At 40.2% G+C, this 25,600-nt stretch overlaps 1 protein-coding gene across 2 annotated transcripts; it reads right to left on the bottom strand.

Moving 5' to 3' along the window:
* Positions 1 to 1,423: 1,423 nt before the first annotated feature.
* On the bottom strand, positions 1,424 to 24,085 carry orc1 (origin recognition complex, subunit 1). 2 transcript variants are annotated; one of them, XM_037771105.1, is made up of 18 exons: positions 23,765 to 24,085; positions 21,628 to 21,755; positions 21,370 to 21,542; positions 19,739 to 20,183; positions 19,004 to 19,268; positions 16,424 to 16,534; positions 16,073 to 16,135; positions 14,017 to 14,124; positions 13,652 to 13,903; positions 13,455 to 13,559; positions 13,016 to 13,117; positions 12,100 to 12,271; positions 10,183 to 10,290; positions 6,851 to 7,000; positions 4,606 to 4,725; positions 4,349 to 4,518; positions 4,182 to 4,269; positions 1,424 to 1,938 (listed from the first exon to the last, which is right to left on the bottom strand). In XM_037771105.1, the coding sequence occupies exons 1-18, from the start codon at positions 23,857 to 23,859 to the stop codon at positions 1,744 to 1,746; spliced, it is 2,850 nt and encodes a 949-aa protein (XP_037627033.1). In that variant the 5' UTR covers positions 23,860 to 24,085; the 3' UTR covers positions 1,424 to 1,743. The 2 variants fall into 2 exon arrangements, with proteins under 2 accessions (XP_037627033.1, XP_037627034.1); XM_037771106.1 differs by lacking the exon at positions 16,424 to 16,534.
* Between the last annotated feature and the right edge of the window lie 1,515 nt (positions 24,086 to 25,600).

Here is a 25,600-nt window from a genome sequence, read left to right as displayed (position 1 = left end):
TTTGTATTTTTTTATGTCTACATATTATATTTATAACTCTATTTTGTTATATGTGTAATGCACAAATCACACGTAGGCAAAGCATGGACAGCTTGTGCACTGGGGACTGAGAAAGAGCCTGCCACTGAGTGTGTGTGTGTTGACTGTGCCCTGTGCTGCTCTTTATAGGAAAATAAATGTGCAGATCCTGATTCCTGGTCTGAGTGGTTTCTTTCAATCTACGAGCAACCATTCTACAGCTGCTACACTAGTGCAAAATTATAGGGGCCAAAAGAATTCATGATAATGATATTATCGCAATAGGTTTAGAAAATAAAATAATAATAATGCTGCTATCAGTCATATTCATCTTTAACTTTGTTTGTGGTGTGTTTTGTCTTTCTTTGGCAAATGAATTACACTCAAAATACAGAGTGTCGTGAGGTGGAGAGAGAGAGTCTGTTACCATAACTGATTAAAACGATTTCAGAAGAGCTGGATTATTTACACAATATTTGATAGATTCAACAGTTACATGGGCATTTTTAAAACTGTCCTTTTAACTGTTGGATTCTTCCAGAAACGTCCTGTAGCATAAAATCTCAGGTGTGTAGCAGAGCTGAGCTGCTGTGACTTCTGTTTACTGGTAAGTCTGTTGTTTTCAAATGAATGCGACTTCTGCATATTCTTAAACAATATAACAGGATGTGGTCTCTAAAACCTCCTTCACTTCTAATTACTCATTCATTGCACTTTTTTGAACTTAAAAAGGGCAATGAATGTGTTGTGGAACACTGAATGTGTGTTAACATGTGTGTTAACATTCAGTGTTCCCTTTTTTTGTTTTTTGAACTTAAAAAAGGCACCGAATGTGTTGTGGAATGAGTAAGAACTTGAGGTATTACTCATTCCACAACACTGATAAACCAAATTTGACGTAACCTACGTCCATTAAAAGGGTTAAACCCTCCCCCGTACATAGTTGATAAGATTGTGTGGAGACACGGCACGTTTTCTTTTCCTACCTGAGCAGCGACCGAGACAGACATGTGTTGAAGCAGGGAAAAAGAGTAGTCAAATGTGGCTTACTAGTGGTGATTTACCGCAGCTTTTTAAAGCCTGATATTGAGTGTAAAGTAATATCTTCCCCAACCAGATTCACTGACCCACGAAAAGACCTGTGGTAGTTACAATCCTGCTACCATTGCCGAAGGAAAAGTCTTGGTGAGTTGACAGAGATGTTAATGTGTCAGTTGCAGCTTGGTAAAATAATATGAAAACATGAGTAAATGCTAGCGCAGCTGTATCTGCTTCCTGCTCCTCTGTATATACACAATAACAGCAAATGCAGTCCATGAAAAAAAAAATCTGTTCCATTGTTTCTTTTTTGTTTTGTTGATATTGGTATTCACACCATCACTGCAAGAAAAATAATTAAAAGGCGTTTCATATTAAAGATGGTGTTTTATTGCATATTCAGGTATTGAAACATAAAAAATAAGGTGCACTATACAACGTTAAAAATAATTCCAGAAAGAGAAAAATCTCATTTTAAACTGGGGACATCACAAACTAAAAAGGAAAATCTTTGACTCCATATATTTGCCTCTGCTCAAAGTGTGATCTCCGTCTCAATCTGAGCAGTTGGAGGAGTTAACGCGCTAAATAATTTAAGGTTTAAAATTCTGTTTGATGTCAGTTTGTATAACTGAGGTTTAATGTCTCACGTGGTTCAGATAAAGGAGTCTGAAGAGGACCCCTCCGTCAGTCGGCCTTCAGGGCGTAGAGCACGTCGTCCTGGCTGACGTTGAGGCGGACTCGCTGCAGGACTCCCAGGCGGCTGGGCTCCAGCAGCAGTAACCTGCAGGCTCCCAGACGCTGACACACCGCCAGGCCCTCCGACACGCTGATGGGCTGCAGACCCTCCACCCGACACAGAGCCTGGTGCTGCACAAACACCTGGGACACAGACACACACAGAGGGGAGGACATTTACTCAGGTTTCTGTGCTTCAGGACCACATCGATGCAGACCGGACCATGGGTCAATTATTACGTTAGAGAGGGAAGGAAAAAACAGGAATGGGGAAGGAAAGAAAGAGGTATACCTCAAGGTATGTGAATGTAAATGGGTTCTCTGGGTACCCACGAGTCTCCCCTTTACAGACATGCCCACTTTATGATAATCACATGCAGTTTGGGGCAAGTCATAGTCAAGTCAGCACACTGACACACTGACAGCTGGTGTTGTCTGTTGGGCTGCAGTTTACCATGTTATGATTGGAGCATATTCTTTTATACTAAATGCAGTACCTGTGAGGGTTTCTGGACACTATTTGTCATTGTTTTGTGTTGTTAATTGATTTTCTAATAATAAATATATACATACATACATTTGCATAAAGCAGCACATTTGTCGACTCCCATGTTGATAAGAGTATTACATACTTGACAAATCTCCCTTTAAGGAACATTTTGAACAGATAAAAAAAATGTGCAATTAATAGAGATTAAATATTTTAATCGTTTGACAGCCCTAGTTGGGATATATTTCTGTTGCTCGTACTAAAGTGTGTACAGAGTCTGATGCCACACTATGAACTACACAGAGCCGTCTGTGTGCAGGGCCAGATTAACGGTTTCAAAATCATATTTTCACATTCATGCGTTTCCTTTTTGTGTACATTGCTGTAATGGTTTATATCTGTTTGCTTGTTTTCGTCCGTCTTTCTTTGCACTGGAACTGAGCTACCATTTTCTACCAAAAATAATTACCACCAACACTGTTGTGTGGCAATAATAAAAAGTTCCTTGTACGTACTTTTGGCACCCTTTTGACCCAACCGCACATGAACACCGAAATTCCAGGAACAAAATATCAACAGTATGTTGTGTGATTTGATTTGTGACATTATTTTTCAGTAGCCTTCAACAAACAGCATCTGCCACAGACCATAACGGGCTAAAGGTCACAGCTTGACTAAAGAGGCGAGCTGAGTGTCTGCGGTTAATTCACACGTCTGTAATAATGTACTTTTTGAAAAGACTTCCTCTTTGAAATCCATCAGCCCGTTACCGGGCCCGGCCGCTATTCTGTCTTTCAGAGGTTGTAGCAGGCTTAAAGCTAGAGTGAAGCTACTGGTATAATATAAAACTAGAAAAACCTATGGGCAAAAAAACATGCAACTGTTAGCATGCAGTACAAATATGTTATTTTCGGCTATTCTAAAATGGTGAATTTGAATATTTCTGCATACTGGGGTCCCTAAACAGTCTTGGAGTTATAAATAGATAATATACACCAATCAGCCATCAAATTAAGACCAATGACAGGTGAAGTGAATAACATTGATTATCTCCTTACAATGGCACCTGGCAGTGGGGGGGGATATATTAGACAGCAAGTGAACACTTTGAACTTTGAACATCTCCACAACTGCAGCTCTTGTGGGATGTTCCCGGTCTGCAGTGGTCAGGACCTACCAAAAGAGGTCCAAGGAAGGAAAACCGGTGAACCGGCGACAGGGTCAGACCCGAGGCTCATTGATGCACGTTGGGAGCGAAGGCTGGCCCGTGTTGTCCGATCCAATAGAAGAGCTACTGGAGCTCACATTGCTGAAGAAGTTAATGCTGGTTCCGATAGAAAGGTGTCAGAACACACAGTGTATCGCAGTTTGTTGCGTATGGGGCTGCGTAGCCGCAGACCGGTCAGGGTGCCCATGCTGACCTAATGTTATGGCTGATCGGTGTATAATAATATATTTATAGTAGCATAAAGTGGGTATGACTGTAAAGCTGAGACTCTTGAGGATCCAATGAGCCCAATTGTATTCATGTGTGAATATGTTAGTCCCAAAGTAGCCATTTCATATTAATTTTTTTAAACTTGACCTCACTGTATAAAATGACCTGTGGTGACCTCTAGGATAATCACAGCCTCATGAAACTTTACAGCCACAAACTAGAGACCTAGAGCATTCAGAAGATGGATGGCTTTCATAGGTAGATTGACAATAAGGAGGTTTCTGAGCTGAAATTCTCTACTGCATTTCAGAGGAAGCATTGTATTTTTCTTTCTTCAATTGTTTGTTTTCTTTGCTTCTTGCTTAATCACAGATGTCAGTGTATAACTGCAGAATGTGAAGGTTGATAGTCGTCTGCATCTCTAGTTCTTTTTTTACTCTTCTGTGTGTTTGTTTTTACCTGTTGGAAGGTGGCCTCCTCCAATCCCAGCCGCCGAAACTCAGCGATGACCGCCCTGAGGAAGAGCTGCTCCTGCAGTGATGCACACCTGAAGACACATATTAGTCACTTCATCTCATCACACCTTTACAACTCCATCATTAATGTGACCAAAGTGAGAGTCTCACTTGATGGCAGTGATGTAGGCGGAGGAAAACATCTCATTCAGCGCCTCCATCACGTGACTCATTCCCACCAATCCCGTGGCCGAAGGATCGGCGGCAGAGTGCTCGCAGATCTCCGTCGCCCTGCGACAGATGTCCAGACAGCGGCGAGCGTCGCCCGACAGAGCGGCCACCTGCGAGGGGAGAGGAAGACTTGTGAGTGAGCGGACCTGTGAAAAAGCGCAGGTGAGGAGGTTTGGAAAGACGTCCCGGTGGTTTACCTTCCTGGACACCAGCTGGAGAGCGTCCTCCTCGAAGGCCTTCACCTTGTTCAGCCGCGACATGATGATCTGCTGCAGCTGTTTGAAGCTGTACGGCTGGAATGACATCCTGGTCAAACCCTAGAAACATTTAGACAAATGGAGCATCATGTAGCACGTCAGGGTTTTTCGCTTTTGGCAAAGGAGTAGTAGAAATTTGGTGTTGGGTTTTGGGGGACAACTCCCAATAAAATTTGAATGCTTTTTACCTAACACTATGCAATTTTACACCATTTTGGACCATTATTATTACTATAGCTAACACTTAAAAGCTAAAAAACAAAACTTGATATAGTAATTGTTTGATTATTTACACATATCACAGCATTCGTCTAAACATTTAATTCTCCTGGCAATGTTTGTCATGTGAAATCTGATTCTGTAAATCAATAGAGCAGATTCAGAAAACTTCTAAGTCTGGTTTCATTAATTATATTTATTCTAGCGTATAGCCTAGACCCTGGGTTCCCAGCCACAGACCTCCAAACCCCCTACATGCCCATTTCCAGCTCTCTCTACTCTAGCACACCTGAACCAGCTGATGCTCAGCCCTGATCCAACATTAAGGGCTGCTGAGGTGCATCAGGTGTGTTCAAAACATAACGTGATGAGTATGTTATTATCGTTGAGTAATTGATTTTGTTTTCCACTGCTCATGGCCAATAAACTGATGGCGATGACAGCGGTGCGTACGGTAGATGGGCTACCGAGAAAACACACCACGTCAGATAAGACTTTGGCTGTATTCGAAACCGCATACTATACTAGTAGTACGTACTGATTTGGCCAAAATGTAGTATGTAGTATGCAGTATGCGAACAAAAGCAAAATCTCCAGTATGCCAAAAATACCCGGATGACGTACTGATTTGGAAAAATTCTCCAGTATGCATCAGACCAGTCTATCTCGCCTACTGTATCCCACAATGCAAAGCGCTGGAACAGTACAGGCTACGGGTACAAAAACAGCAGCCAAAAGCTACTCGTTTTTTACGTTTTTTGTAGCCATTTCAACACTAAATTCACTTCTGAAAGTTTTTGAGGCGAGAAATCAACTGTGTAGATTATTAATATCGGCAGTTTTACGAAGTTAGATGGCGAATCGAACATTTGTTCCACCGTTGTCGGAGTTTAGAAGCTCCACAGAATACTGTGACAGCCAGCGAGCGCCTGCCCGGGTCGCTGCCAGCAAGCCGGGTAGTCACGCTCAGAGACCGCTATGAGCTGCTGGAGCTCACTCCGGTCTCGTAGACAAGAGGCTTTTATTTCCTTGTTGACGGATAGTTTGTTTAAATATCACAACACAGATGTCCATTATAAATTAACAGGAACCTGTGTTTATCTGCCTTTTTGGAGTTAAAAAGCTCCACAATCGCCCGCAGGCGTAGCTCGCTGGAGAGCCGGCCAGTGACGCTCACAGAGCGGCTGCAGAGCAGCAGAGTGGCGAGAGAAAGAGCAGCTTCTGACGGGGCAGAGAGGTTCCTGATGAGACAACATGACACTTTTTTAGCATTTCTCTAATATCTGGAGGGAGATCAGTCCACTTTTTTTTTGTTGCTGTAACTGAAAAAGCAGTTTGAGTAAAGTAAATGTTGTGGATCAATGTTTTATATTTCCTGTCTCTCCTCGTTGATGATCCTGTTTGTCGGACTTCTTTATGAGCTGTCAGAATAAATAGTTTAAACCTGCAGTATCTTATAAAGTAAACAAGCATAACATAAACAACAAAATCAAAGTTGTATTTTTTGATAATATTGTAATAGTGGTACAAGTTTGTTTTTTTGTCCTGTGCTTTAAGAGCTGGTTTAAAGGCTTAACCTCGTCTAGCATACTGCTAAATACATCACTTTAACTGTCACATACTGCATACTACTGAGGAACGCAGTATGCAGCATATACTGTATACTGCATACTGCGCTCCTCAGTAGTATGCAGTATGCGGTTTCGAATACAGCCTTTGAAGTGCTTCTGATGACTCGCTCACACACACACATCTCCATGCCCACTGCCCCGCTCCCGTTATTCACTATCCCCTGGCAGTTGAAGTAAACACCCTCAGAAGAAGTTTTTGGATGAACAATGTGCCTTTGCTTTGTGAAACCTGTGAATCATATGCACATCATAGCGTATGTGTGTATTTGGATAAGACGCCAGAGCAGCTGTGAGAGTAGAAACAGAGCTATGAAAGGGCTCAGCAGCTCCCTCACCAGTCTGCTGGCCACTCTGTTGATCATGATCCTCTCCGGCAGGTCCATGGTGTTGGCGATGGTCAGCACCACCAGGCGGGCGTGACGCCGCGTCGGCCAGTCGAACAGGTTGTACATGACGTTCTGCTTCCTGGTCCATAACAGGTCCAACTACACGACACAAAGGGTTAAAGAGGATTAGTCTGCTGTCTCCTGATGACATCCACCTCCTGTTAAACATTAGGGCTTAGAGAAAATGTTGCTAAAAGACCAAACTATTAGAGAGTTTTTTATATTCATATTATAATATGAATGTGTAGAAATCATAAGAGCAACACTTAAAGCTGCAGTGGGTAGAAATGGAGCAAATATGATTAAAAAAAGTTATTTTTATAAAGCGGTCACTATATCCTGACAGTAGAGCATGAGACAGGTAATCTGAAAAAAATCATGTGCCTCAGTGTCCTCCGGTGCTCCTAACGGCATCTGCAAGATTTCACAGACCGGAGGAAAACAACCAATCGGAGCCGAGCTTGAGCCCTGCTGTCTCTGAGCAGCTGTCAATCACTCGCGAACTCCGACCAAACGGTCAAACTAGGCAGCGCTGATCAAATATGAATCAATATTCTGTTACTGTAATGTCTATTTCTCGCCTCAAATGTTTTCAGAAACATCTTGTAGTGTACTGTTTAGCTTTAAAATAAGAAAGTTTGTGACCCGGCAGCCATGTTGAGATCTGCTGAGGAAATACCAAGCACAGCCCACCAGCCGGAACAAAAATAAATAAATAATAATAATAAAAAAAAAAAAAAAAAAAAAAATATATATATATATATATATATATAAATATATACACACACACACACATATAACTATCTTTGTTGTATAGCCTGGCTCAATTTAAACATTTTGCAAAACATGAACAAACTGTTGTTGTTTGCTATCGTCATGTGACAATCAGTTCTTCTTCGCTGCTCTAAAACAGTAGTTGCAAGTGGCAGCCATGAGGCATCCAGGGCGACAGCACAGTAAAGGCTACTGTTTTGAACCAGTGAATAAGAATTGATTTCCGGTTAAACAACTTGATTTTTTTCTGGGTTATTAAATTATGGTATCGGAAAGCGTGCATAGGCGTACTAGCCAATATCAGATACCGAATTCTGGGTATCATCGGACACATTTCCAAGTATTGGAACAATTCTAAATCAAAACGAATGGAAACACTCCGTTTGTTGGTTAACCACAGTGTCACATGTTCTCAGAAAAATCATGAAGTCATACTCTCTTTCTGCAGATCTCGGATGACTCAACTTTCTAGTTGTCTATATTTTCCAAAGATCTGAAACTGGTAGCAGTACCTCATATGTGAGGTGTAGTAAGAAAGTGTCTCTTTCACTCGTGAATTCTCCTTCGCATTAAAAAGAGGAAACTGACAATTAGTCTGTCTCTCAATTAGGGTTGTCAAAGTTAACTCCAAAATAACACGTTAAAGCAAATTTGTTTTAACGCCAATCATTTCTTAACCACTGTTACGCATGGGCCTTAATGTTACGCGTGGGCCTTAATGTGCCACAGGGCACACTTGGGGCTGTCTTTGTTTCTCTGTCTCCCCTCCTTCTGACCTACTTTTTTTTCAGTTTCAGTTTTAATCAGTTCATCACCTGATTAAGGGAGATAAGAAAAGGGCAGGGGGACGGTGCGTAATGGCGTACACTCTCTGGTACTCAGGCTGCAGCCGGCAGCACTGCTCGGGAGATTCCCGTCTCCATTGTTGAGTTGTTTTGATTTAGATTACTTTTTATCCAGCATTTAGTTTGTAACTTTATTTTTGGGCTGGAGATCTGCGGTAGTAAAGTTTTGTGCTTTTGTTTCAAGTTAGACATTTTTGAGTTTAGAGGGATGAGTTGGGTGCGACGGCCCACTGCGTGGCTGGCCCAGCGACTTCCTTTCTTTTGTTCATTTAACCGGGATCTCCGACCTTTTTGTTTGCTCAGTTACATTTTTGATAGTTACTTTTGTCCTGATTTAAAATAAATTGATTGTATTATTTTCACACAACAGTCTCTTGGCATCCTTTTATATGCTTCGGTCTCTCCAGAGCCTTTGGTTGTTTGAGAGGCTGTAACATATTTGGGGGCTCATGCACGCGTTTTTTCCCACTCTGGTGTTGTGTTTCTGTAGGCTTGTTTTAAACGCAACTTGCAATTTTTATGGTCGTAGTGGGCTCAGTTTTAGAGTGGAGATACTGGTATCATATGAACCTAAAACCATGTCATGCTAGTTTGTCGCGAAGGAGGTTAAACAATGCTCCAAACATGCGCTAAATTTAGAAAAAACTGGAATGACCATTTTCAAAGAGGTCCTTTGGCCTCTGACCTCAAGATATGTTAATGAAAATGGGTTCTATGGGTACCCACGAGTCTCCCCTTTACAGACATGCCCACTTTATGATAATCACATGCAGTTTGGGGCAAGTCATAGTCAAGTCAGCACACTGACACACTGACAGCTGTTGTTGCCTGTTGGGCTGCAGTTTGCCATGTTATGATTTGAGCATATTTCTTTATGCTAAATGCAGTACCTGTGAGGGTTTCTGGACAATATTTGTCATTGTTTTGTGTTGTTAACTGATTTCCAATAATACATATATACATACATTTGCATAAAGCAGCATATTTGCCCACTCCCATGTTAAGAGTATTAAATACTTGACAAATCTCCCTTTAATGTACATTTTGAACAGATTATAACATGTGTGATTAATTTGCAATCGCGATTAACTATGGACAATTAAATATTTTAATCCATTGACAGCCCTACTCTCAATACTTTGACTTCCTGTCTGTGGATCTCTACTCCAAGCTTGTTTTTTTCCGACTGAAGACGTAAATCTTCAACACCTCAGAAATATATAGTTTCATCTTTTTTTTTTTTTAAAGTAATTTCCTAAAACAGCTGGTCACTGTAGTTTGCATCAAACAAACAGGAGGAAATAGTGCATTTGTTTGGGACTATTTTCAGTGGTGGATTAATTCAAATTTGGTGCTCTAGTGAGCAGCAGGACGGTGTATGTAGGATTGAGTCAAAACAAACTACAGTGTGTGTGTGTGTTCATTGTAATAAAGGAACACGTCACCCAGTGCAACAGTGTGGCTCAACGTGTGATTTGTATTGTGTTTTTAATAGTTGTTGGACAACAACGGAGCTCTATGGCACAGAGGACGAAGAGATATCAGGATTTGATACACACACGCACAATACTTGTTAGTAGATACATTCACTGTTTGTTTGAGTCTGAACATTTTTGACTTATCCTTACCAACTCTAACTTTAATATGAAATAGAGTTCTTACTTCGTCCACCAGCAGTACGGTAGTCTCCTTTCTGGGTGCAGGGTTGCTGAATCTCTTCTCCAGCAGAGCTGCTGCGTGGTCGGACGTGGCCTTCTGACCCGTCAGTTTCTGCGAGAGAAGAGACCGGTCAGTCAGTGAACACACCACAACGTTTTAATCCCGCTGGGACACTATTCACTCCTTTAATTAAAGAAACAGATTGACGTTTGCCTTCTCCAGAGTTAGATGGGAAAACGTCAGTTTCATCTTCAGTTTAGCCTAGCTTAGCACAAAGTCTGGAAGCAGGTGGAAACTGCTAGCATTAGTTAAGGTTGTGGATTCACGAGACAAAAAAAAAAGAATTGTCAAAGTCTGTTATTCTATTAGTTCCGCGTATTGGTCAAACTCCAAAACCCTGGATCCCACATTTCCCATAAAGCAACTGGATTGGGTCTTTATTATATCCTGCCTCTTAAATGGCCATATCATATTACGTAACTTTCATTACCTTTGTAATGATAGTCTGTGGAAGGCGGCAGTAAGTGACGTATTACAACGAGTGACACACAGAGCAGGTGACGTAGCATATTGAGCAACTGTTAACGAAAGTTATTTGGCAGACGGGAGGGGTGGATCAATAAACACCGGACTTCTCCCAGGCGACCGCTGCTCATGTCTCGTGTGAAACTAAAAATCAACGTTCACTTATTTTAAATAAAGTAACAAACATAGACATTTTAAGCAAACCGTGACGTTTACCAGGGCTGTCAGTCGATTAAAATATTTAATCGCATGATGGTCCATAGTTAATCCCGATGAATCGCACACGTAATACACGTAATTTTGTAGGAGACATGGTTGCATCGACACACCTTAGTTTATAATGCAGGATTTCTATTTCAACTTTTGTCGTCTCCAAGGTGACATAACCCTGAACTTCATTTGTAAAATTGGTGGAGTGACTCTTTAAATAAACCTTTAGGAACCGTGTTTAAAAGGAAACCAGCTTGTTTAAAGCTCAACGTTTTTGTTTGACAACACACCCAGATCAGATCAATTTAAACCCATTTTGGAGTTGATTTAGTAGCTGTGTTTCCTGCTAGAAGATGCTCTTCAGAAAAGTGGGTGAAAAACTGAAATTACTTTCTGATACAAGTCAAATAAAAAAAACACATAACACAACATGTGGTTCAACTGCTGAGTGCTTATCCTGTAAATGTTCAAAATCCGGAAACATTTCTATTTCTGATTATTCAAATCAGATTTCTGATTATTCAAATCAGATTTGGGAATATTCAAATCAGATTTCTGATTATTTAAATCAGATTTCTGAATATTTAAATCAGATTTCATGTAATTTTTAAACATTCAAAATAAACCCTGATAGATGATAGAAGAGGCGCCGAGTGGACTGCAGCCCCCCCTGCTGGCCAAAGTGAAACACAGAGGAAATATAATTTTTTCTTTTAAAATAATCTCATAATTTAACGGATTCTTTTATTTTTTATAATATATATATATATAAAAAAAAAAAAAATATATATATATATATATATATATATATATATATATATATATATATATATATTTTTTTTTAAATTCTACCAATTTTTGTTCTGTTTTCTTGTGGATGCATAATGTTATTGAGTTCAAATTTCAAACCTAAAACAGCACAGTTCTTTACTTGAAATAGTCCCAAACCAACTAAAAATAGGCTGAAAAAGCAGGAAAGTGAGGAGATAAAAATAAATGCTGTGCCGAGGAATTACTGACAGGACGTCTGTCTGCAGTACAGAAACAGGAGCAGCAGCTGAGCTTGTTGCAGGTTTAACGACGAAACGATAACGATAGACAATGTACGGCATTTTCTTTAAGCTAATCATTAACACGTGCATGCACTGAAGTGTGAAGAGGTGAAGTGAAGTTCACCGCTCTCACCTGCAGGATCTGGACGTAGGCCTGATGAGGATCCGTCATCTTCATCCCGTTGATCTCGACGAAGTGGAAAGGAGGGATCTCGTCCACGTCGGCTGCGTGCTGCAGACAGCGCATCACCTCATGGACTGTGGCCGTCTTACCGGTGCCTGGCACACCTGAGATGTACATACACCTGAGACAGAAACAGCAACAACATAACAAATACAGTCTGAGCTTATGTCATCATATCAATCTGTGCAATTGTTTAAACTAGCGTCCTGAATTGGATTTTTATTGTATACAGAGGAATATATAATACAATATTTAATTGTGATTAGTTGCATGATTGTTCATAGTTAATCGCAATTTTATATCTGTACAAAATGTACCTTAAAGGAAGATTTGTCAAGTATTTAATACTCTTATCAACATGGGAGTACGCAAAGATGCTCATCTGATTTTCTAATATTTCAGGCTTCACTTTTTAGACTGAGCAGTTTCTACTGACTGATTCTTAAAGTGCTTACAGGCAGCCATGCCATTAATATAATAACATATAATAATCTAATAACTGTTTGCTATTGGATGTAATTATTGGCAGAAATTAAATGATTGGCACATTAACAATAATTCAACTATCATTTATTGGAGGATAATGTAGAAGCTTTGGTTTTTTTTTTCCGTGTTTCCTCATGAAGTACTCGATAGTTTTACCTCATGAGGACTTTAAAAACTAATAAAATTAAACAATCAGAGAAGTAAACAAAGTGCTCACAGCTCAGGGTCACATGCAAACTGTCTCTCAGATTTTGGTTTGTATTCAATAAGCACTGATGTTTGACACCCAGCTGTAGGCGAGGGGGGACAAACCGGGTCACAAGCCAAAGACTTTGAGAACATGTGAACCTTTGGACCAGAATCAGGATCTGGATCTTACCCTCCCGTGCCGTCTACGACCTTGCTCTCCACGAAGCTGTAGATGTCCTGAAACTCCTGCTCTCTGCAGGGCAGAGACTCCGGCACCGAGGACACATGCAGCCTGAAGAGACACATTAACACATATTAACATTAACTGACATTAATACACAGGTTCAGTTCACTCTGTAGATCATCTGCTTGACTGATGGAATAACATTTTGTTATCAATAAAATCTTGGGAAATTAATAAATAAATTCTGGTCCTTTGTGATGTTTAAAAGAAGTAAATATAGGACTATCTACAAACTAGAATCATGAAAGACCATTCATCAAACATATAAAGTAGTCCTCTCAGCCATCTGACTGCACTGAACCCAATCAAGCTTTTGCGGCAGGAGATGACAAACGAGGAGTGTACATAGATGAGGGTCAGAGGTCACCGATTAACTGCTTCTCACCTCGTTCTGGCCTCCTCCAGAACATTAGCAGGCTGTCGAGCCGGCAGCGACCTGCTGGGGATGCTGGGAGTGGCGCGATGCGGAGTCCGTGGCGTGCCTGGTGTGCTCTGTCGATACAGGAAACAGTTAAAGGACACAAGGTGAGAAAAAAAAAAGGTAACCAGATTTTCTCCGTTTTAGATGTTTTCAGGACTTTTACCTTCTTGTTTGGAGTTTTTCGGGGCGTTCGGGTCGAGGAGCGAGTTCTCTGCTTTGAACGGGGAGTATTAAACCCTGCTGCAGCATGTCTGCCCTTTTTAATCACTACCTCCTCATCACTATCGAGCCCTGCCTCCTCTTCCCCATCATCATCATCCTCACTGCTGCTCTGCAGCTCCTTCTTGGATGGAACAAACTCATCCTCGTCCTCTTCATCGGAGTTCAGGTCCTGCTTGTTGTCCAGAAGATTCCTGATCAAACAGACAGTGACGCTTCAGTACTCAGAAGTCGTCCACAAGAATTCATGAATTGATAAATCAGTGGACTGAAAAATCAGTCACGATGACCGCCTCGCTGCACTCACAGCTGTCTTCTGATGCGAGACGACACCAGCAGGGCCGACTTCCTCTTAGAGCTCCTCGGTGTGGCGGTGACCGGCAGCATCGGGGAGTTTTCGTTATCCTCTTCAGCCCTGTCCACACATCGCACATCAACAGTATCAAATCTGTCATATTTTAATGGTATGGGCTGATTTCTCAGAGTCAAGTGGAAAAGGGAAAGATGTTATTTTAACTGATGTGAAAATGAGTCGAGCTCACGGAGGTTTCACGTGTTGTGTTGGCGATCAAGACATTCAGGTGATGCTGTGGTCTGTTGGTATCTGGTACAGCCACAAGACTCAGTGGGAATTAAATCTCCTCAACCAGGACTGTTCAAAGTGTGATACTAAATTTAAATGCATTTTTTTTGTCTGCATGTCTGCTAGTTTTCCACACAGGACAAATATCTGTATATGAATGATAGAGGAGAGCGTCAGTGTTACTGCCGCAGCCCATAACTTCTTCATGTCTAACCTCGCTTTTTAATACTGGGTTTATGTTAATCAGGATGTGTGGTCCCCTGTACGGGATTGGTTCCACCTGCCGAGGCGGAGGTTCCTGATTGGTGCGGCACTCGGCCCGGTCCTCCAATCCCGAGGAGGGGCGGCTGGGATTTTGTGTGAACAGCACACCAACGTATCTCTAGTTGTTACTAGGGCTGTCAATCGGTTAAAATATCTAATCCCGATCAATCGCATTATTGTCCATAGTTAATAACAATTAATTGCAAATCTTTTATCCGTTCAAAATGTACCTTAAAAGGGAGATTTGTCAAGTATTTAATACTCAACATGGGAGTTGGAAAATATGCTTGCTTTATGCAAATGTATGTATATATTTTAAAACAGAGGAAGGAAGCGCCGCTTGGCTCTGGTGGCTGGTGACACAACAGGTGCTCTTTAGTAAGGCAGGTAAAAGTACATGAAACAGAATCCAGGAAGTTTAGCTGTATAAATGGTCCTCAAGTGAGTGATTATCTGAGCATAGGCAATAAAACAGACCAACGCGTTCATCAGGGCCGGCAAGACCTAGAGTCCATATGCGTTGGTCTGTTTTATTGCCTATACTCCGAAAACAAAATCACTGTATATTTTTTCACCTGAAGACGGAGTGCCTTTTTGAGGACGATTTATCCAGCAAGACTTCCTGGATTCTGTTTCAAATATGTATATATTTATTATTGGAAATCAATTAACAACACAAAACAATGACACATATTGTCCAGAAACCCTCACAGGTACTGCATTTAGCATAAAAAATATGCTCAAATCATAACATGGCAAACTGCAGCCCAACAGGCAACAACAGCTGTCAGTGTGCTGACTTGACTATGACTTGCCCCAAACTGCATGTGATTATCATAAAGTGGGCATGTCTGTAAAGGGGAGACTCGTGGGTACCCATAGAACCCATTTACATTCACATATCTTGAGGTCAGAGGTCAAGGGAACCCTTTGAAAATGGCCTTGCCAGTTTTTCCTCACCAAAATTTAGCACAAGTTTGGAGCGTTATTTAGCCTCCTTCGCGACAAGCTAGTATGACATGGTTGGTACCAATGGATTCATTAGGTTTTTCTAGTTTAAAATTGAGGCCGCTACAACCGAAAAATCACAAGACAACAACAAAACAAATTTGTGTTATCACGTTATTATTGCGTTAACTTTGACAGCCCTAGTTTTCATATTTTCATCGTGAATTTTTCCATTTTATTTATGTTTCTTGACTGTTGCAGTACATGCTTTTATTTTCTTTTATGCACCACGATGCCAAGGCAATACACCTGATACTGATGGGACATTCTGAGCACAATTTGTGTGCTTTAGGGGATGTAAACAGGAAATATAATTTTAACATAGAGTCAGTGAATTTGCTGAGACTTGAGCAACGTTCATTTAGCCTACTGTATATTTGTTTACATGTTGTCAATTTGTCCCCATTAAAAAGTATGCCGAATGATCTATTAGCAGCTCCTGTTTGCATGATGATTCATGATTCTCAGGCAAGTTCTGCAGTTATAAGGAGTGTATGCATGTACTCACAGCACTCCCAGGGCTGGTTCCTCCAGGGTGTTGGGTTCTTTTTTTCGAGAAGGAGTGGTGGCTCTGTTTGAAGACACATTGGATTTTTAGGTTATTGGGTTACATCAGTGTGTTTAATAAGAGACAAACAAACCCATTAATCATTAATAAGTGACTGTTTCTTTGCACTAAAACACCTTCACCCAGCTGTGCAGACTCACACCTCAAAGAATATAAAGATACTAAATAATAACTGATTAATCACCACCTACACACAGGTTTTCTCTGACACCACTTTGTTGTGCTCCAGGACTCATAGACATTATATTATTACAGTGATTACAACCACCAGGCCAGCAGTGTCTGACTCACTTCTGCCCCCTGGTGAAATACTTTCTCCTCGGCGTGGCAGTTCTTCTTCTGGGTGTCTTAACCGAGCCGGTCGGTAACCCTGCCTCCATCACATCATCACCCTGCTGAGGACTTTAATCCAACAGAGGAGGCACTAGTGAGTCTGTACATTTAAACAGGTTATCTCTGGTTGAAGCCAGTTTAAAACCTGTTTTAACCACTTTAAAACTAGGCTGAGAGTTCATTCTTCAGCTTGGAAATGAAAAAAGGTCAATTTGCTAGCTTTTTCCAGAGTTCCATCTGCTGAGGAAGACTGAGATGAAACTACTTCTACTAACTTTCATGTCAGTGTGTAGACATTTGTCACATTGTTTGTATTTTTTATTCTACTGACTAACTACGACATGACTCCATTTGAGGACACACCTGTCCACATGGCAGATCTAGAAACCTGGATCAGTGGTTCATATGCCACAGTGGTTTCTGAGTACTCCTAAGGACATATTCAGATTTCTGAAAACAGGACATGGATATGATGTTGTTGAAGAATAACTACATGCTGGAATAAATACAGAAATAAATAAATGCAGAAATAAATTAATTAATAAATACATTCTGAAATAAATAAATAAATATATATAAGAATAAATAAATGCATTTATTTCTACATTTATTCATGTATTTATATTATGTATGTATGTATGCATATATATGTACATTTATTTATTAATTTATTTATGTGTTTGTATGTTGAGGTTGGAAGTCTAACCCCAGTCTATTTATGTATGTATTTAATTATTTATTTATTTCATCATTTATTTATTTATTCATTCATTCTTTTATTTATTTCTGTATTTATTTATTCCTGTATTCATTTATGCATCTATTTATTTATTTATACTTAAGTCATTTTTCATCCTCCGTACTGGGCGATATAGTTTGATTAATTCAGATTTTAGTTTTAGCACGACGTGCAAAGGTTTACATCGTAGAGATTTAGTTGTTACAATGTGCACAAAAATGGTTATTTACAGTCACAATGTAGACATTAGCTATCGCTACCTGCTGGGTAGCTAACACTAGCCAACAGCTGTCTGCGGATATCAGGCTGATGAAGTAGTGATGATTAAAGGGACTGTTTGTTAGAATCAGAAATGCTTGTTAACAGTGACACCTGTGGCCGTTAAGTCAACGAAAGTCAGCGTCGGGCTCGCGCTCGCTCGCTCTAAATAGACATGAACGAGCATCGCTTAAAACAGTGAAGCGACACACGTCAGCTAAAACCACAATATCACTCTATATTTCACCTGCTTGGTAGTAATGTTAGCTGACCAGCTGACCAGGTCTCTCCATGAATCAATGCTGATCCTAGTGTTGGCTTTTCCTGCTCCAGCCTCTGGGGCTGAAGTTATGTTAGTTAAGAAATGTTATCGTCTCCGACCGGGTGCCGGTGTCTCCCTCCGGTCGCGGTCGGAGACGATAACGTTTTTGCTGCGGAGCCCCGTCACTTCACAAGACATGGAAAACCTCTGTTGGTCTGGAGGAGCTGCAGCAGTTATTTCTACACAAACGTCCACTGTACATTCACTAGATATTCTCAGAGCTACGAAGTCTTCTGCTGTGTCCAGTGTGCACGTATGCACGTGAGGTGGAGCGAGCTGAGTGAAGGCAAGCAGGCAGGCAGAGGAGCAGAGTACAGCAGAGACTCCGGCCCTGGAGACCAAAGCTACGGTCTCCCCCGCGTTCTGAGACCGCGGCCAACACTGTTTAACAGACGGGCTTCATTAGATGAACAGCGTAGCCACACGCGAGCGCGCATGGGACACCGACCCAGATGATTTATACCGGTAAGAAGTTACAAACAGTCCCTTTAACTGATTATTAACCTGGGTGTCTATGCTCACTTAGTTGAAGCATCTGGTACAGACAGTCTATAGTTATGTATGTATATGTATGTATTTACAGTACATGCGTTTACGGAGTATGTATAACAATGGCAGTCTTACAGGTGGTGAAAGTCTTTCATTTATACCCGCTAAATTGTTTTGCACATAAAGTCTACAGCCATGCCAGCTGCTGTGAGGCTATACTTGAGCTAATTGCTAACGTCAGCATGCTAACATCTGCCAATTAGCGGTAAGCACAAAGTGCAGCTGAATTGTCATTAGTTACGCCGGTATTTGGTCGTAAACCAAAGTGTTGGACACATTTAAAAGTTGACCTGATGATGGCGCTAGATGAAGAGTGAGGATCCCCAAAGGGATTACAATTCATCCTGAGGGGATCACAAATGTCTGTTCATCCCATTCCATCTACTAGTGGCTGAGATGTTTTACTTAAAAGACAGACACTGTCCTCACTGGAGACGTGCTGTTAGCGCGGTTAAAATATGATAATGGTGTTTTAGTTTTGCAAAGAATTATTATTATTTTTTTTTTAAGATTTCATTTTTTGGCAAAATCACCCAGCTGTAGAAAAAAACACATAACCAGGATACTCCAAAAACCCTGATGGGAGCAGGGTTGCTTTAAACCCGTGTGTCTCCCGACCGTTTGTAAATCAATGTGGACACTGTGACTGTGTGAGAGAGTCGACTCTGACCTGGTGGAGTCGCCTCTGGCAGTCGATGGAGGACTGTTCGTCTCGGAGGGAGACACTCTGTTGAGGACGACGGCGGAGGGCTTCAAGGGGAAAGCGCCCTGAGCGCCGGGGGCTCTGTGGGCCTTCCTGAGAGGGGTGAGGCTGTTGTTGAGGGGCAGAGCCTGAGGGGGAGAGGCCGACAGTCTTTGAGTCAGCTCTGACTCCAGCTCCTCGTCCAGCAGCTGGCTCAGGATGTCCTCTCTGATCATCGACTTCTTCTCCGGATCTGACGGGACGAGCAGGGAAAACATGACCTGAACACATCGTTAACCAGCAGAGTGAACTGAATAAATGGTGGTGAAATAGTCATTAAATGCAGCTCTAAAAATGATGGAGATGGAAAACTTAAGACAAAATGGGGATTTAATTATTTGTTACACTATTTCTTTCTATAATCAGGCCTAAAAAAATGACCACAAAATCAAATGACAACCTCTCTCAAACAGAAAAACATTTGGGTTTTTCGAAAATATTATCTTTTTTACTGCAATAAAATGGTCAAGAATGAAAAAAACAACTTTTTTTTGCTTCATGAAAATCTCTAATATTACTGTATTGCAATTTCTTGTTGCTAGTTGGCCGATATATCTGCCAATACTGATGTATCAGTAATAAACTAAAATCTACCACTACTACAAGCAGAAAGGATGGTCCTGTATAATGTTGTGGAATGACTCTGAATGGTAAATCACTCACTGCTGAGCTCCAGTTTCTTGCGAACGCCGGGCGTACTGGCCGAGGCGTTCCTCCTCTTGGCGCTCAGACATTTCGAGGTCGACAGTTTGGTGGCGGAGTGCAGCGACTCTGCTTCTGCAGTGCCAGCCTTCCCCGCGCTCATCGTGGCCCGGCTGTATCTCACCTCCCCCGAGGCGGCCCGGCGCATGACTGCGAGGTCTGGGGTGGGCAGGGCGCGTCGAGCGGGGCCACGAGACGCCGGGGCCGCTGCGGGCGGAGAGCAGGGGGGTAAAAGGGGGAGGGAGGATTTGGGACGGGGAGGAGCGGAGGGAGCTGGAGCCAGTTCAGACTCCACCAGACCAGAGTCCAGCACTTTGAAGGCCTTGGAGTCCCAGGACAGCTTCACGTACAGGGTGTCCCCGTCGCCAGAGTCCGGGAACGGAGCTGCTCCATCCAGGTGCTTCACCTTTGAGTGAAAGGACAGAAGACTTAAAGGGTTACTTCACCTAAATCACACGAAACATTTTCCCCTCTCACCTTTAGTAGTACCTGTCCATGCCGACAATTTATGTTTTCAGATATTTGCATCAGTGCTGGTGAATAAAATTAGGAAAAAAATTACATAAAACTTCATTAAATAAAGCAAATTAGCTCCGTTGAATCATTCGGCCTCATGCAAAGAGCAACTCCTACACACAGACTTGGTCTTAAAGGAGTTCTCCACTGATTTAGCATTGCACTCCTATAACACTGTTAAGCTCCGGATGGACAGTTAGAAAAGACCACATCTATGATTCTACTGCATCAATTTTGCCTTTCTTGTATTCGTTTTGGGTCCAGCTGACATAGACCAGACAGAAACACCTGCATCTTATTAAGACTGCTAAGAATCACTTCCTAAAAACCTAAAACAAATTACCTTAAAGACACTTTTATATGCAGAACCTCTTCAGTGCAGTGGAAACCGCTTACAGTGATCACTGTTACAGTTATCAAGCACTTATAAGGATAAAAAATCTTGGGACACAATCATTCCTATACAAATGTAAAACGGGGGAGGGACTTGTGTTTTTTATTTGGCAATAGGGAATGTATTTTGCATTTATTTTAAATACCTTTTTTCTTTTCAACATACTGTACATGTTTTACCGCTGTATGGTGAAGGGACTTACAAATTGGGTACCTCCCACCCCTACCTTACCCTCATCGGACCTCACGCCCTACCTTGGCAAATGCATCGTTGCCGTAAGAAGTGGATGTAGCATGTTTTAATGGATTGGTATCGGCTAAAATAAAGCCATCAATCAATATCAGAGCCGTTCTTTACTGAACTGTACTGTGTTTTGTCCTCTTTGCTTTTATTTTGGTAGCATTTTACATTCCTTCCTAAACGTAAAAGATTTGTGTCTGTTGAGTTAATACATGGCACCCAGGAAGACTAGCAACTGCATTAGTAGAAGTTAATAGTCCTCTTATAAATTCATATCAAATTAATTAGTTGTGAGAGAAGAAATTATTGTAATTGGGTGAGCTAATCCTTTAACATGCCGTTATCATGAATAAAAAAGCACACTTGTTCAGCTCATAAAAGGGGAAAATAAAAGAATTAAAGGAGTATATCTGCATGTTATTCAGATGTCACTGAAAGTCACCTGCACTGGTCTGATGATGGACCCGGCGTCCACCTCGTCGTCACAGCTGCGACCCTGGTAGTAGAAGATCTCCTGCGGGTGAGGCTCTCTGCCCAGCAGCTTCAATTTGCTCAAAGGCACTTCAGACACACGAGCAAACCACTGAACCACCGCCTTCTTCTGCTTCCCGCTCTCTGAAACACGACGAGAGAGAAAAGACGCTCAGCTGCAAGCCTTGGGGACAAAGTTAAAGTGTAGCGTCAAGTTGTCGTGACTCACCGTCACCAAACAGCCTGATGACTTTGGCCACGTACGGGCTGTCTTCATCCTCTCCCTCTATGAGGATGTGTTGGCCGGTCTGAATGACGGTGATCCTCGGGAGACCCTCCACACTGATGGCCAAAGAGCTGAGAGTAACACATTCAGATTATTAATACAAAACACTATCAACAAAGAAAATATGATGTATTATTGTAGATTAAACTACCCAGGAGAATATAAAGTAATTCAATAGAGCTCCACCTTTACCAGCTGTAACATTAAAGTGATGAACACATGAATGCATCAATAGTTATAATCGAGTAATATTATATACATATACATACATTTCCATTTAATGCTACTTCATACTTCTACTCCACTACATCTCAGAGGTAAATATTGTACTTTTTTATCCACTAAATTTATCTGACAGCTTTAGTTACTTTTCAGATTACAGTTTTTCATCTCCTTCCTGTCCGGTGATAACCACGTATCTCTGGATGTGTTGATGTTGAATGTTTGTGATAAACTGAGATATGAAGTGTTCCTTTATGGGTTGGGAAAATTCTCCTCCTTCTTAAGCTAAATTAACTATTTCAAAAACCCTCTTAGATCAGCTGGAAAATGCATCGTCACAAAGCTGAAAATAGAGCTGTTTTTCTGAGCTCATGAAAAGTTGACTTTTTAGAGGATGCGTGGTTCTCACAGGACAGCGACGCATCAAACACATGATAATCTTATAGAATATGATGCACTGCTGTAGATTAGACTACCCAACAGTATATAAAGGACTTCAAATTTGCCAAATCTTTAAGGTACTATTGATAACATTCAGCCACTATATGTCACATTCGCCCTCCCCCCTTCAATTGCATTCACTTCACAACAAGTCGTTGCCAGGCACTTAACGTCAATCTCAGCTATTTATGTTTTTTTCCACACTGACAACCCAGAGATACAACGTGATACCAACGTTGTTTACTATTAACTCACAAGCCTTGTTAGATGTGGGAATCAAACGTCAGCCATCTCCCACAGAATTAAACAAAATATTAATTTTGGACCCGCCAAAATTTGAAAAGTGATTAATTCACAATCATAATATTTTTCAGGAATAGCCATACTTTTATTCGGCACATTTCTAAAGGCTCTGTGGATGTATTATTTAAAACAGAATATTCGTCTACATAAAAATGGTATCAATCAGACCTTCAAATAATACATCCACAGAGCTTTTAGACAAGTGCCAAATAAAAGTATTTTCCTGGGGAAAAAAATTATTATGATGGAAATGAATCATTAAAAACGACGTTGGTATTACGTGGTATCACTGGGTCTGCAATTAGTGTGGAAAAAAACTGATAAATGGATGAGATTGATGGTAAGTGTCTGCCAACCACTTGTTGTGAAGTTAATGCAATTGAACGGGGGAGGGCGAATGCGACATCTAGTGGCTGAATGTTATCAATAGCACCTTTGAACAAAATATTCATCCACATAAAAATGTTATCAATAAGACCTTTAAACATCTACTGTGGTAAAATGCAACATACACATTAATGCAGCAGAATATTAATCCAAAAACATTTAGCTATATAATAGTAAAACACTGACAGGGAACATTTTACTGTGCAATGAATACTTTTACTTTATCTACTTTTAGTAACGTTACATTTCGTCAAAAATACTTAGGCTACATACTTTTACTACTACATACTTTTAGTTATGCTTGTATTACATGCTTTTACTACTACATAAATATTTGTACTACTACATACATACTTTTACTACTACTTTTACTACTACATACATACTTTTACTGCTACATACATACTTTTACTACTACTTTTACTACTACATACATACTTTTACATACATACATACTTTTACTACTACATACTACTACATACATACTTTTACTACTACATACTACTACATACATACTTTTACAGTACTACATACATACTTTTACAGTACTACATACATACTTTTAGTACTACATACATACTTTTAGTACATGCTTGTACTACATGCTTGTACTTGTAGTTGAGTATTTTCACAGTGTGGTATTAGTACTTTTACTGAAGTTAATATTTCGTCCACCACTAGAAAGAGTTCTCCTTCTCCAAATGACAGAAACGTAGCTAGTACTCACCCATATTCATAGCTTTTTAACTTCCTGTTGAAACTGAGAGGCTTTCTAGGCCACTTGTAGACTCGTCTGACTCTCAGTCTGGTGAAATACTTCATCCTGTCTCCTCGCTGTGAGCTGCTTCAGCTAAGATACTAACATACAATCTATTATATATAAAAAGGGAAAACTTCTGTTTGCCTGTTAAACGGATTTAATTCAAAACCCGCATCGAAAAAAGGAAGATTTTCCAGAAACAGTCCTCAGAGAGCTCACACAGCTCACTCACACCACTGAAGATATTAACATTTCGCGCGAAAATTGCGTAGTTTCCGTTTCCTCCTTCTTCTTCTTTGGTGTTTATTGGCGGTTGGCAAACCAGTTTATAGGTAAATTACCGCCACCTACTGGACTAGTGGAGCAGGAGATTGACAGGAAAAAACAATAAGAAAGAAAAAAGAAAAGAAAAGGAAAATAAATAAAATAAAATAACAATAATAATTAATAATAACAATAATAATAATTATTACTGATATAATTATGATTATAATTATAATAATAATAATAATAATAACTAAAATAAAATAATAATAATAATAATTAAATTCCATTATTCCTGTTGCCCTTAATCGGTTTCCTCCTTCTCTAGTTTTGATAGCTGTTAACGTGAAAGCTGCATGCTACTGTACTGGAGTGTATTACATCATGAGTTTAAAATAAAATAGCAAGTGCAGATAAATAGAGAAAGTAAAAAAAAGCATAATTAGAAATATATGAAATAAAAAATAAGAATAGAAATATAACTATAAACTATACAAGAGCTGTCTCAAACCTCTCCCTCGTAAATACTTCCCTGTAATAGTTTGTTTCTTATCTCCAACAGACCTTTGACACCTCACTCTTCAGATTCCTTTTTCTTACAGTCTTATTCATTTTACATTGAACTTCCTGCAATCTATCAATGTATGCTCAACAGTTTCCTTGCAGTTACAAGTCTCACATTTTTCTGATGCTATCTTTTTCATGATATATAGAGGTATCATTGGGTCCTGTTCGTTCTAGTCATAGAAATAGCACGAGTTCTAGCTTTAAAGAGTTATTTGTCCCACATCTTCCCATAGAGCATATTTAAACATGCTTCTTCTAAATCCCTGTTTTGTAATCATGTTTTTTTAATATTATAACATAATTTTCTATTACTTTTTTTCTCTCCCTGCACATATTGTTATTTTAATAAACTCAACTCAAACAACAAAGAAGAGTGTGTGTATTTCAGTCTGTGGGGTGGATTTGTGGAATGGATTGGGTGATGGGTTGAAGCGGAGCACAAATATACATCACTTTAAAAAGCTATACAAAAAATATATTTTTGGGAGGTATATGGTTGAGGAAGAGTTGTGATAAGGGCTGTGTTAAGGGTTCGTTTATATCTACTTTTTAACTGCGGATGGATATGTGGGTTGTAAATAAACTTGGGTTGCTGTTCATATATTTAATTTGGGATGTTAATAAATCTGGGATAGTTTATATATTATATTATATTATCATTCTATGATATATGAGTTATTAGAGGAGAAGTGAGGGAAATATAAGTTTTACTTCTACCTACTCCTTTTCGGACACTATTACTCTTGTTTTGTTTATTATTATTTTGTATCTGTTTTTATTTATTTTTATGTCCGAAATAAAGTCTTTCATTCATTCATTCATTCATTCAAACCAGCGACCCTCTGCTCAGCTTTAAATGTGTGTCACATTCTTCACACAGTCCAGCAGCGATGAATAAAATCCCTGTTTTGCAATCATGTTTTTTTTTTTATGTTAAAACATAAATACTTTTGTGTGCGATTTTATTTTTTA

This window comes from Sebastes umbrosus, chromosome 5 (assembly GCF_015220745.1).
Source record: "Sebastes umbrosus isolate fSebUmb1 chromosome 5, fSebUmb1.pri, whole genome shotgun sequence".
NCBI classification, from domain to species: Eukaryota; Metazoa; Chordata; class Actinopteri; order Perciformes; family Sebastidae; genus Sebastes; species Sebastes umbrosus.
This window is presented reverse-complemented; position numbering and strand designations above follow the sequence as displayed.